The sequence below is a fragment of the Diabrotica virgifera genome, chromosome 8 (genome assembly GCF_917563875.1).
Source record: "Diabrotica virgifera virgifera chromosome 8, PGI_DIABVI_V3a".
NCBI lineage: Eukaryota > Metazoa > Arthropoda > Insecta > Coleoptera > Chrysomelidae > Diabrotica > Diabrotica virgifera.
This window is the reverse complement of record NC_065450.1, coordinates 3,342,643-3,357,427: the sequence shown is the minus strand read 5'-3', so window position 1 is coordinate 3,357,427 and position 14,785 is coordinate 3,342,643. Positions and strand designations below refer to the sequence as shown.

Below are 14,785 nucleotides of genomic sequence, written 5' to 3'. Positions count from 1 at the left end.
GTTCAATCCGAAATTCAACATGTATCTCTTCCCAGCCAGGAGAATTCGAAATCTCGACGATCAAATGAAAAATGTTCATCCCATGAAAATAGTAGTGGTAGTGTAGTTCTATAGTTGTTGTGTAGTATATTTTCTTTGTAGTTTGTGATTTTTGTGTTATTGTGCATTTGTATATTTTAATAATTAAAATTGAATAGTAAGAACGTACATAAATTCAATAAGTGTATAGATTCCTGTAAAATATTTAAAAAATGCCAAAGCTATCCAAAAAAAAGTAGAAATTCAACAAGACTCGTTAGGGAGAAATGGCAGAACTACTGACTATACCTCAAATTCAAATTCTGCTTTTGGTGAAACTACTTATTATAGCGCAAATTCAAATTTTGTTTCTGTTGAAAGTAGTTCATCTAATGCCCAAATTCAAATTAGCACCATACCTCCAATAAAGGATAATTCTTTGCTAAACAAATCTTGTGATCAAATTGTACCTACAAGCTCAAGTTTACCTCGGAGAAGAGTACACTCCGAAGATTTTAATTTTCGTCCTAGAAGAACCAGTTTTTTAACACTGAGACATGAAAAAGTTACAGCTTTGAGGAAGACACATAAAAATATGAGAAAAAATAAAGCTGTAACAAGTTTTAAATCTTTTGCTCAATCCGAAATTCAACATGTATCTCTTCCCAGCCAGGAGAATTTGAAATCTCGACGATCAATTGTGAATTTGGTCACTAAAAGATAAAAAAAAACAAATGAAGAATGTTCATCCCATGGCTCCATTACAGAATCAGATATGGGTAACCAAGAAAAAAATAAAGAATTATCTATACAAATATTGGAAAACAAAGGTCTTGAGCATAATCAGATCAATTTGAATTTACGGATTCAGCTTTCTGAAAAAAAATCGATAATAATAATTATTTTATTATAATTTTGGAATGTATTCTTTATCGGAATATTTTAAATCTTGCAACAGCGCACATTTTCCTCCTAGTCTACTGCGCAACAGCCAGGAGTTTCTGCTAGCGCAGGAACCGCATAAAAACTAGAGTGAACTAACTGATTCCAATAGCAAAAAAACTGTACTGACTAGCCTGATCTATTTTCTTTACATATCTCTGAACTCTGAGTGCCTGAGTGGTAGTCTAGTTCTAGTTCTATAGTTGTTGTGTAGTATTTTCTGTGTAGTTTGTGATTTTTCTTATTGTGCATTTGTATATTTTATTTATTTATTTTATTTATATATATTTACGAGCAAAGTAAACGATTCGTGTAAAAAATGCCAAAGCTATCCAAAAAAAATAAAAAAAAGTAGAAATTCAAGAAGACTCATTACAGAGAAATGATGAAACTACTGATTATACCTCAAATTCAAATTCTGGTTATGGTGAAAATTCAACCAGTTTGGTAACACTGAGACGTGAAAAAGTTACAGCTTTGAGGAAGACACATAAAAATATGAGAAAAAATAAAGCTGTAACAAGTTTTAAATCTTTTGCTCAATCCGAAATTCAACATGTATCTCTTCCCAGCCAGGAGAATTTGAAATCTCGAGGATCAATTGTGAATTTGGTCACTAAAAGATAAAAAAAAACAAATGAAGAATGTTCATCCCATGGCTGCATTACAGAATCAGATATGGGTAACCAAGAAAAAAATAAAGAATTATCTATACAAATATTGGAAAACAAAGGTCTTGAGCATAATCAGATCAATTTGAATTTACGGATTAATTTGAGAAATTCACAAATGCAATCGAAAGATGAAGACGATTTTGAAAAATATGTTTCATATTTGACAAAAAAAATTCAACCGGCATTAAGAAATATATTAAAAACAAGAAGGTGTGAAACAGTTACAAAAACAGGTATCACAGTTGAAAAATCAAGAAATACTAATAGTCCACAATATAATGGAAGCTCTAGTATGTATATACCACCTGAAGAATCATTGAAGAAGAAATTGTCAAATTTAAGTGTTCGGGCTTCTAATGATTTGGAAGATGCTAACACAAATAGTGCAGATGAAAATTCGTCCCCAGATATAATAGATAGTTCGTATGATGATTCTGATATAAAAGATGCAAACACAAATAGTGAAGATGAAAATTCGTCCCCAGATATAATAGAAACTTCGTATGATGATGCAAATTATTTTGAGGTTTTCAAAAGTTTGAAGAGGTATATGCCTGTAGCTTCCAGACAAGCCTCAGGAGGAGTGCGTGTCTGGTTTGGACGTTCTGAAAGTAGTTTGATATGGGTATTAATACAAAAAAAATTACATTTTATAATAATATATACACATATATACAGTAAAATATTACATAGATTATGCCGGTCAGTTTCCATTACGCACATTCACTCGATTTCCTAACCTTCCCATTGGAAACACTATTGAAGATTGTACAGCAAGGAATAACATGGACACACGCTTCACGCTAAGGTGCCCGTCATAGCGACTTTTTTTTTAAACAGACAATACAGGCAACGGTTAAAGGTAAGTAGCATGAAAGGAGAGACAGTAGGAAAATACAACTACGGCCCTAACATTTCGCATTCACGCAACACTGTTTGAAGAGGAGGTTTAAATTTTCCGTTTGGTCCGTTTGAAAAATTCCCATAAAGTTGATCTAATGGTTGGGTTACGACTGCTTAAATATAGGAGAGAAGCGACGTACAATGGTAATATGATTTTTTGTTGGAAGATGGCTTCAAATAAAAATTTTATTGCTTCTTGATTATACAGACACTGGAAAATGGCCATTTTTTCATTTTTCCAATGTTAAGTCGCGTATAACTCGACAACGATCAATTTCAGAGAAAAATCACAAGAGACCTTTTTTATTTATAATGACCCAAAGAATCTAAAAAAATTTGTACGAACTGGAAGAACTGATTTTTTGAATTAAAAAAAAATTGTTTAGAGAATTTTTCGATCGCGGCACCCTGTGAATTTTTGACCTTTTTACCTCTTTTTTAGTAAGTTTGTGCAAAAAACGAATCGGAATAAAAATTACCTAATGGGGGCGACGCTACAGTTGGTCTAATAAATATCAGCAGTTAATTGTTATCTCTTGTGAAGGTAACCTGGTGATTGATGAAACAATAATAAATCCTCCTGGCACCAGTAGTGCTACATCATTCAATTCAATGGATACGAGCACCGGCACAGTCATCTATAATCCGGAACCATGTAAGTATATTTTAAATGTAACTGACAAACTTTTTAACTTTTAACAACTTGTATTTTATTGTAAATTAAATAAAATAAAAATCAGAGAAATGATAACAGAAAAAAGAAAACTGAGACGCAAGTGGCAACAGTTTCTTTATATTTTGACCTTTTTTATTTATAATGACCCAAAGAATCTAAAAAAATTGTACGAATTAAAGAACCTGATTTTTTGAATTAAAAAAAAATGTTTAGAGAATTTTTCGACCGCGGCACCCTGTGGATTTTTGACCTTTTTACCTCTTTTTTAGTAAGTTTGTGCAAAAAACGAATTGGAATAAAAATTACCTAATGGGGGCGACGCTACAGTTGGTCTAATAAATATCAGCAGTTAATTGTTATCTCTTGTGAAGGTGACATGGTAATAGACGAAACTATTATAAATGCTAATAAGAGTATTTCCGACAATTCCACGGATGGGACCATTATCTACAATGCTGGACCATGTAAGTATATTTTAAATATAACTGACAAACTTTTTAACTTTTAACAACTTATATTTTATTATAAATTAAATAAAATAAAAATCAGAGAAATGATAACAGAAAAAAGAAAACTGAGACGCAAGTGGCAACAGTTTATTTATATTCTGTGTCTCTTCCCAGCCAGGAGAATTTGAAATCTCGACAGTCTGAACAATGAATTTTCTGTACAAGCAAGTACAGCTGCGAGAAGAGTACACTCTGAAGATTTTAATTGGCGTGGTAGAACTTTTAGGAAACGCCATAAAAATAATATATCCAGAAAAAAGAAAGCTATAACAAGTTTTGAATCTTTTGTTCAATCCGAAATTCAACATGTATCTCTTCCCAGCCAGGAGAATTCGAAATCTCGACGATCAAATGAAAAATGTCCATCCCATCAAATTAAAGAATTATCTCTACAATTGGAAAACAAAGGTCTTTTGAATTTAAGAATTAATTTGGGAAATTCACAAATACAATGTAAAGACGAAGACGATATTAAAAGATTTTTTTTTGCTTAGGTTCAAGTCATATTTAGACAGACAATTTATTAATACGTAAAAAATTACATTTTATAATAATATATACACATATATACAGTAAAATAATATATAGATTATGCCGGTCAGTTTCCATTACGCACATTCACTGGATTTCCTAACATTCCCATTGGAAACACTATTGAAGATTGTACAGCAAGGAATAACATGGACACACGCTTCACGCTAAGGTGCCCGTCATAGCGACTTTTTTTTTAAACAGACAATACAGGCAACGGTTAAAGGTAAGTAACATGAAAGGAGAGACAGTAGGAAAATACAACTACGGCCCTAACATTTCGCATTCACGCAACACTGTTTGAAGAGGAGGTTTAAATTTTCCGTTTGGTCCGTTTGAAAAATTCCCATAAAGTTGATCTAATGGTTGGGTTACGACTGCTTAAATACAGGAGAGAAGCGACGTACAATGGTAATATGATTTTTTGTTGGAAGATGGCTTCAAATAAAAATTTTATTGCTTCATTTTCCAATTTTAAGTCGCGTATAACTCGACAACGATCAATTTCAGAGAAAAATCACAAGAGACCTTTTTTATTTATAATGACCCAAAGAATCTAAAAAAAATTGTACGAACTGGAAGAACTGATTTTGTGAATTAAAAAAAAATTGTTTAGAGAATTCTTCGATCGCGACACCTTGTGGATTTTTGACCTTTTTACCTCTGTTTTAGTAAGTTTGTGCAAAAAACGAATCGGAATAAAAATTACCTAATGGGGGCGACGCTACAGTTGGTCTAATAAATATCAGCAGTTAATTGTTATCTCTTGTGAAGGTAACCTGGTGATTGATGAGACGATTATAAATGCTCCTGGGAGTAGTACTACTCTGGTGTCGCCTCCAACACCAATGCCTGGCACAAGTAGTACTATATCACCGTTACGGCATTTCGACAATTCCATGGATACTTCTAACACCGGCACCGTTATTTACAATTCTGGACCATGTAAGTATATTTTAAATATAACTGACAAACTTTTTAACTTTTAACAACTTGTATTTTATTGTAAATTAAATAAAATAAAAATCAGAGAAATGATAACAGAAAAAAGAAAACTGAGACGCAAGTGGAAACAGTTTATTTATATTTTGACCTTTTTTTATTTATAATGACCCAAAGAATCTAAGAAAATTGTACGAATTGAAGAACCTGATTTTTTGAATTAAAAAAAATTGTTTAGAGAATTTTTCGACCGCGGCACCCTGTGGATTTTTGACCTTTTTACCTCTTTTTTAGTAAGTTTGTGCAAAAAACGAATCGGAATAAAAATTACCTAATAGGGGCGACGCTACAGTTGGTCTAATAAATATCAGCAGTTAATTGTTATCTCTTGTGAAGGTAACCTGGTGATTGATGAAATAATAATAAATCCTCCTGGCACCAGTAGTGCTACATCATTCAATTCAATGGATACGAGCACCGGCACAGTCATCTATAATCCGGGACCATGTAAGTATATTTTAAATATAACTGACAAACTTTTTAACTTTTAACAACTTGTATTTTATTGTAAATTAAATAAAATAAAAATCAGAGAAATGATAACAGAAAAAAGAAAACTGAGACGCAAGTGGCAACAGTTTATTTATATTCTGTGTCTCTTCCCAGCCAGGAGAATTTGAAATCTCGACAGTCTGAACAATGAATTTTCTGTACCTACAAGCAAGTACAGCTGCGAGAAGAGTACACTCTGAAGATTTTAATTGGCGTGGTAGAACTTTTAGGAAACGCCATAAAAATAATATATCCAGAAAAAAGAAAGCTATAACAAGTTTTGAATCTTTTGTTCAATCCGAAATTCAACATGTATCTCTTCCCAGCCAGGAGAATTCGAAATCTCGACGATCAAATGAAAAATGTCCATACCATCAAATTAAAGAAGTATCTCTACAATTGGAAAACAAAGGTCTTTTGAATTTAAGAATTAATTTGGGAAATTCACAAATACAATGTAAAGACGAAGACGATATTAAAATATTTTTTTTTGCCTTAGGTTCAAGTCATATTTAGACAGACAATTTATTAATACGTAAAAAATTACATTTCATAATAATATATACACATATATACAGTAAAATAATATATAGATTATGCCGGTCAGTTTCCATTACGCACATTCACTCGATTTCCTAACATTCCCAGTGGAAACACTATTGAAGATTGTACAGCAAGGAATAACATGGACACACGCTTCACGCTAAGGTGCCCGTCATAGCGACTTTTTTTTAAACAGACAATACAGGCAACGGTTAAAGGTAAGTAACATGAAAGGAGAGACAGTAGGGAAATACAACTACGGCCCTAACATTTCGCATTCACGCAACACTGTTTGAAGAGGAGGTTTAAATTTTCCGTTTGGTCCGTTTGAAAAATTCCCATAAAGTTGATCTAATGGTTGGGTTACGACTGCTTAAATATATAGGAGAGAAGCGACGTACAATGGTAATATGATTTTTTGTTGGAAGATGGCTTCAAATAAAAATTTTATTGCTTCTTGATCATACCGACACTGGAAATGGCCAATGTTAAAGAAAAACACTCTTTTGACTTTTTGTCTAGCTTTCGGAATTATTGTTTTATTCCTTTTTCAAGACTCTGTAATAATATGTAAAATAAAATATCACAATTCGTCAGTACAAGCTACTAGTCGTTGAGATTATTTAAAAAAAGCTTTATGTCCTTCAACAATACTAACACAAACATAAAATACAGAAAATAATGAACAAAATACATTCTAAAATTTGGTAAGGATAGTAAATTTTATATTTATCCTATGACATCTTTTGATGGTGTGTTTTAACTCTGATACATACAGAACAGAAAGAAAAAACAATCAGATTAAAATGGTGTTCTTAATATTGTATTTATTTTTAAAAACCAAGAGGTAATTTTACCCAGTTTTAAATGTTAATGTTTTATTCTCAAATCTAGTGCACTTCTTTTATTGTTTTTTTTTTTTATTTTAGATTCTGAACATCAGGCAACAACATCCAGGGCAGAAGTAAACAGGGCCGATTTCGTGGACGACAGAACTTGTGAAATCTGCAATAAAGTTCTTAGTACTCATTACGCATTGAAAAGACATAGAAAAATTCACCGGAATAGAGCAGAAGATGACCATAGGGCTGAACAACAGCCTACGACACCTAGAGCAGACGATAACTGTAGGGCTGATTTCGTGGCCAACAGAACGTGTGATATATGCAAGAAAGTGCTTAGCACACACTATGCACTAAAAAGGCATCTAAAAATTCATGCTAAAGACAAAAGATCACGTTCGTGTCAAATTTGTGGCGCGCAGTTTTTAACGGTCTATGCTCTAGGTGTCCATAAAAATCATCAACACGAGGGAAACATTCCAAAATGTGATATTTGTGAAAAACAATTTAGTACAAATTACCATTTGAAAAGACACATGTAAAGAGTTCATAATAAATAAGTGTGTAATTTTAATAAAATTAAGTGTGTTATCTGTAGTTCATTCTATCAGAATCTTTTGTTCAATCCGAAATTCAACATGTATCTCTTCCCAGCCAGGAGAATTCGAACTCTCGACGATCAAATGAAAAATGTTCATCCCATGAAAATAGTAGTGGTAGTGTAGTTCTATAGTTGTTGTGTAGTATATTTTCTTTGTAGTTTGTGATTTTTGTGTTATTGTGCATTTGTATATTTTAATAATTAATGTGAATAGTAAGAACGTACATAAATTCAATAAGTGTATAGATTCCTGCAAAATATTTAAAAAATGCCAAAGCTATCGAAAAAAAAAGTAGAAATTCAAGAAGACTCGTTAGGGAGAAATGGCAGAACTACTGACTATACCTCAAATTCAAATTCTGCTTTTGGTGAAACTACTTATTATAGCGCAAATTCAAATTTTGTTTCTGTTGAAAGTAGTTCATCTAATGCCCAAATTCAAATTAGCACCATACCTCCAATAAAGGATAATTCTTTGCTAAACAAATCTTGTGATCAAATTGTACCTATAAGCTCAAGTTTACCTCGGAGAAGAGTACACTCCGAAGATTTTAATTTTCGTCCTAGAAGAACCAGTTTTTTAACACTGAGACATGAAAAAGTTACAGCTTTGAGGAAGACACATAAAAATATGAGAAAAAATAAAGCTGTAACAAGTTTTAAATCTTTTGCTCAATCCGAAATTCAACATGTATCTCTTCCCAGCCAGGAGAATTTGAAATCTCGACGATCAATTGTGAATTTGGTCACTAAAAGATAAAAAAAAAACAAATGAAGAATGTTCATCCCATGGCTCCATTACAGAATCAGATATGGGTAACCAAGAAAAAAATAAAGAATTATCTATGCAAATATTGGAAAACAAAGGTCTTGAGCATAATCAGATCAATTTGAATTTACGGATTAATTTGAGAAATTCACAAATGCAATCGAAAGATGAAGACGATTTTGAAAAATATGTTTCATATTTGACAAAAAAAATTCAACCGGCATTAAGAAATATATTAAAAACAAGAAGGTGTGAAACAGTTACAAAAACAGGTATCGCAGTTGAAAAATCAAGAAATACTAATAGTCCACAAGATAATGGAAGCTCTAGTATGTATATACCACCTGAAGAATCATTGAAGAAGAAATTGTCAAATTTAATTGTTCGGGCTTCTAATGATTTGGAAGATGCTAACACAAATAGTGCAGATGAAAATTCGTCCCCAGATATAATAGAAACTTCGTATGATGATGCAAATTATTTTGAGGTTTTCAAAAGTTTGAAGAGGTATATGCCTGTAGCTTCCAGACAAGCCTCAGGAGGAGTGCGTGTCTGGTTTGGACGTTCTGAAAGTAGTTTGATATGGGTATTAATACAAAAAAAATTACATTTTATAATAATATATACACATATATACAGTAAAATATTACATAGATTATGCCGGTCAGTTTCCATTACGCACATTCACTCGATTTCCTAACCTTCCCATTGGAAACACTATTGAAGATTGTACAGCAAGGAATAACATGGACACACGCTTCACGCTAAGGTGCCCGTCATAGCGACTTTTTTTTTAAACAGACAATACAGGCAACGGTTAAAGGTAAGTAACATGAAAGGAGAGACAGTAGGAAAATACAACTACGGCCCTAACATTTCGCATTCACGCAACACTGTTTGAAGAGGAGGTTTAAATTTTCCGTTTGGTCCTTATGAAAAATTCCCATAAAGTTGATCTAATGGTTGGGTTACGACTGCTTAAATATAGGAGAGAAGCGACGAACAATGGTAATATGATTTTTTGTTGGAAGATGGCTTCAAATAAAAATTTTATTGCTTCTTGATTATACAGACACTGGAAAATGGCCATTTTTTCATTTTTCCAATTTTAAGTCGCGTATAACTCGACAACGATCAATTTCAGAGAAAAATCACAAGAGACCTTTTTTATTTATAATGACCCAAAGAATCTAAAAAAATTTGTACGAACTGGAAGAACTGATTTCTTGAATTAAAAAAAATTGTTTAGAGAATTTTTCGATCGCGGCACCCTGTGGATTTTTGACCTTTTTACCTCTTTTTTAGTAAGTTTGTGCAAAAAACGAATCGGAATAAAAATTACCTAATGGGGGCGACGCTACAGTTGGTCTAATAAATATCAGCAGTTAATTGTTATCTCTTGTGAAGGTAACTTGGTGATTGATGAGACGATTATAAATGCTCCTGGGAGTAGTACTACTCTGGTGTCGCCTCCAACACCAATGCCTGGCACAAGTAGTAATATATCACCGTTGCATGCGTTACTGAGACATGAAAAAGTTGCATCTTTTAGGACACGCCATAAAAAAAATAAAGCTATAACAAGTGTTAAGTCTTTTGTTCAATCCGAAATTCAACATGTCTGTGTCTCTTCCCAGCCAGGAGAACTTGAAATCTCGACAGTCTGAACAATGAATTTTCTGTATCTACAAGCAAGTACAGCTGCGAGAAGAGTACACTCTGAAAATTTTAATGGGCGTGGTAGAACTTTTAGGAAACGCCATAAAAATAATATATCCAGAAAAAAGAAAGCTATAACAAGTTTTGAATCTTTTGTTCAATCCGAAATTCAACATGTATCTCTTCCCAGCCAGGAGAATTCGAAATCTCGACGATCAAATGAAAAATGTTCATCCCATGAAAATAGTAGTGGTAGTGTAGTTCTATAGTTGTTGTGTAGTATATTTTCTTTGTAGTTTGTGATTTTTGTGTTATTGTGCATTTGTATATTTTAATAATTAATGTGAATAGTAAGAACGTACATAAATTCAATAAGTGTATAGATTCCTGTAAAATATTTAAAAAATGCCAAAGCTATCCAAAAAAAAGTATGTGTGTGTGTGGTTGGGATATTGACTGCGAAACCTAAGGCTTCATTCGCCTAATCATATTTACCTTTGATTCTTATAACAAAAAATAAAATTTATTAACATTTTATATCAATAATATTAATGTTTTTAAACAATATCAGTATGGTAAAAAATTCTACATTCTACAATTGGCAAACTTGCAAATCACATAATATTAATGTTCGTACACAGTTTTCTAATACTATCCAGTTCCATATCTAGTTCCGAATCCAATGGTTATATTTCTCCCGTATTGTTCAGTGTCGCTCCCAGTGATTGATTTTTTTTTTGGTTTTTTTTTGAAATATTTTTTTATTATTTTATTATTATATTTTTTTTATTGTGCTCATAATTCTTTTTTTTTGTTTATTGATTTTTTGGTCTTTTTTTTGTCTTATTTTTTTTATTTTTTTTTTATTTTTTTTAACCAATATTTTTTTTGTATTAAAATGATTTTTTCTTTTATTTTTTGTTTACTTTTTTTTTCTATCTTTTCCAATTATGTACAATTTTGGTATACATTTTATTTATAAACTAATACTTCAAATTCTTATATTTAAACTGCATATGTGTTGATATAACAACTTATAAACTTCTAAATTGTTAGACACTATTAATTCATAAAGATTGATTGGTTTTACTAAAAATTTCATTTTCATAATTAATTCCATAAACATATTGATCTTCGTTCTATTTTTATTACAATTTAATATTATATGTTCTAGTGTGCTATATTCTCCACATTCGCAGTTTGGGGAATTTACCATTTTTAATTTAAATAAGTGTGAAGGTGCTAGTGAATGATTAAATCTGATTCTACAAATAATTCTAATTACATCTTTTTTTACAATGCCATTAGAGAACCATGGTTTAGTAGGAATTTTCGGCTGAATACTTTTATAAAAAAGTCCTTTGGTGGAATGACTATATATATCCATCCATTCCTGCCTAATTATATTTTTGGAAATAGTATATAGGTCTTCTGGAATGAACGAATATTTCACAAAATTATCAGAATCTAATGCTTCCTTGGCGAGCATGTCTACTTTTTCATTATGGATAATCCCACAGTGAGCTTTAACCCAAACAAACTTAACTATTTTTCCTTCTTCGTGCAAGATTTTAAAATTAACTAAAATATTTAGTAAGAGATAATTAATATTACAATTAGTTGATATGTTTTTAAGTTTATCTAAAATACTTTTACAATCTGATATTATTAAAAAATTTTGCTTACTAAATAAGCTATTTTTTATATATTTTAAGGCTTCTAATATACCGATTTGCTCAGCTGAATAACTTGAAAATTCACTCGGAAGTTTTTTTGCCTCGAAATAGTTTTCTATAGGGTCCCAAAATGCACAAGACGTTTTATCGTCTTTTTTAGATGCGTCTGTAAATACGATATGATGATTTTTAAAATAATTTTCTATGTCTGAATTAAACATCATATTTCTCAACGAATTCGGATACATGGAATAATCTCTTAGAAATCGTATTTCTAACTCAGGCACATCAGTTAAGTTTGTTTGGTATATTGGTAACATTTCGTTTCTATACATTGTGTCTTTATATTCTAAACAGTCTTTATATGATTCACATAAAATAAGTGATTCCTTTTTCTTCCAGTACTTATTAGTCAAATCCATTATAAATAGGTTGTGAAGTTTACTAACTAGACTACTATTTTTAGATAAAATTTTCCACAAAAATTTATTACAGAGATATTTTCTTCTTAACTGTAAAGGCATTTCGCAGCATTCCACGTAAAGATTTGAAACTGGTGTACTTTTAAAGGCTCCAATGGACAATCTTAGGCATTTATTTACTAAATTATCTATCTTTTTTAAGTTACTGGAGGCTGCTTGGGAGTATAGAAAGCTTCCGTAATCAAGAATTGATCTAATAAATGATCTATATAATAACAGGGACATTTCTGGATCGGCTCCCCAGCTGTAAGAACTTACAGCCCTTAATATATTTAGTCCTTTTTCGGCTTTTTTTAATATTCTTTCTATGTGTTCTTTCCAGAGTAATTTTCTATCAATAGTTACTCCTAGGTATGTTACGTGAGAAGTAACGGGAAAGCTATGCTCTTGTAGTACAATCTGGTTGGGAACTGCGCGTTTTCGTGTGAATATACATGATTTTGATTTTTTTAGTGAAATATTTAAGCCTTTCTCATGACACCATTCGTTAAATTGAAGAAAAAATTGGTTTAAAGAACTGTAACCAGATTCAAGATCACAATTATCGATGTAAATGCATATATCGTCCGCATACTCCAGTATCTTAATGTCCCTAAATTCGTCTGACAGCCTTTCTAGGTCAAAAGTGTAGATTGTGTATAATAGAGGACTTAAAACGCTGCCCTGAGGTAATCCCAGACTTGTTGTTCTTGTATCTAAAATTTCCTCGTTTACTTTAAAGTTAATTATTCGATTCCGGTATAATTTTATTATTTTTGTAGAGAATTCATAACTAAATCCAATTCGTGTCATTTGTCGATGTAGAATTTCAAGATTTACTTTATTGTAGGCTGCCTCTATATCCATAAATAACGCTATAGTGGAACGATTTAAAGAGAACGAAATATTAATGTCAGCTACTAAATGAGTAATATTTTCTATTGTGGAATGAGCTTTTCTAAACCCAAACTGATATTTTGGTAGCTTGAGGTTGGATTCTAGCCAATATTCCATTCTTGTTTTGATCATTCGCTCGAATGTTTTTAGAACACAGGAAGCCAGTGATATACCTCTGTAGGATTCTGCTAAATTTGGATCTTTTTGTGGTTTCAACATTGGAATCATAATGTACTTCTTCCAATCTTCTGGATACTGCGTAGTTTCCCATATATTATTTATTATTTCCAACAAAGTAATTTTGCAGGACAATGGAAGGTTGTATAACATTACATAATGAATGTTGTCCATACCAGGAGCTGTATTTTTGTGTTTTTTAATACTGTTCTGCAACTCTTTTAGACTAAATTTCTTTAGTAGACTGCCCATTTCAATTGTATTGATGTTTTCTACTTGACGAGGATAAGCTTCTTCTTCTTCTGCAACCCATGGCGGCGTGACCTGGTTTATAAAAATTGTTGTCCACTCCCCTGTTACTACTTTACTGACTGGTTCTTTATAAATATTTTTTAACTTTCTAACCTCTGTCCATATTTGTGTTATTGGAGTATTTTTATTTATAGAAGTACAAAAATTCTTCCAAGATTCTTTTTTGCGCTTTTTTATTAGTCTTTTACATAGAGCCATTGCTCTTTGTAGGCAAATATAATTTACTGCATTTGAATTTTGTTTAAATCGCAAAAGAGCATCTTTTTGATTTTTCATTAATATGTCACATTCTTCATTCCACCAATGTTTATTAAATTTCGAATTGATCACTTTTTTCTTTTTGGGTATTGAATTGCCTGCCGCTTTGTTTACTTCTGCTATAAACTTGTCATATCCTTTTATATTATTTTGATTAATACCTTGTTCAATACTTTCAGAAAAAAGCGACCAATTCGCCTTGTTTAAATTCCATCTGTTTTTATTTGTGTTTATAATATCATTATCACTTTTAATTTCTATTAATATGGGAAAATGATTAGATCCTAAACTAGTTATTTTTGTTTGCCAATTGCACAATGTAGCCAAATCAGGAGATACAATAGAAATATCTATTGCCGATTTATTTTTTTGATTTAATGTAGGAATGAGAGTTTCTGCACCGTTATTAAGAAAAACTAAGTTGCAATTTTCAATTGCTGAAAGTAAATTAATTCCTGCTCTATCAGTAATATCACAACCCCACACTTGATGGTGACAATTAAAGTCTCCCGCCAAAATAAAAGGTTTTTCCAAGCTTTCAAAAAACAATGTCCAATTTCTTTCAGATATATTTAATTTCGGTTTAGCATATATCGAATAAACATTTAGCGTAAATGAGTTACTTACTTTAACACTTAGAGAAACAGTCATTAAATTTTCAATACTCTTAAAAATCTTTGTATTATTAAAAGCAATATTTTTCTTTAGAAGAATACCAACGCCACCGAAACCGTCCTCGCGATCAGAACGAAACAAATGATACCCATTGAAGTTTGGTCTCAAATGTTTCTTCAACCAAGTTTCACTTAAAATACTCAAATGTATATTATTATCAAACAAAAA

At 31.5% G+C, this 14,785-nt stretch overlaps 2 protein-coding genes across 4 annotated transcripts in view; one reads left to right on the top strand and one right to left on the bottom strand.

The window, feature by feature from the left end:
- The window catches only part of LOC126889719 (uncharacterized), a 632,478-nt gene that overhangs the window by 204,604 nt on the left and 413,089 nt on the right, over positions 1-14,785 (bottom strand). The window lies entirely within an intron of this gene.
- Positions 5,518-14,785, top strand: part of LOC126889722 (fez family zinc finger protein 2-like) — a 54,583-nt gene continuing 45,315 nt past the window's right edge. Inside the window, exons 1-2 of one of the 3 annotated variants that reach the window (XM_050658276.1) lie at positions 5,518-5,702; positions 7,220-7,945. In XM_050658276.1, coding sequence (XP_050514233.1) covers positions 5,660-5,702; positions 7,220-7,674 — 498 coding nt within the window. In that variant the 5' untranslated portion in view covers positions 5,518-5,659 and the 3' untranslated portion in view covers positions 7,675-7,945. Of the gene's footprint in view, positions 5,703-7,219; positions 7,946-14,785 lie in introns of those variants that run through there. The other 2 variants (XM_050658274.1, XM_050658270.1) reach the window with 2 other exon arrangements.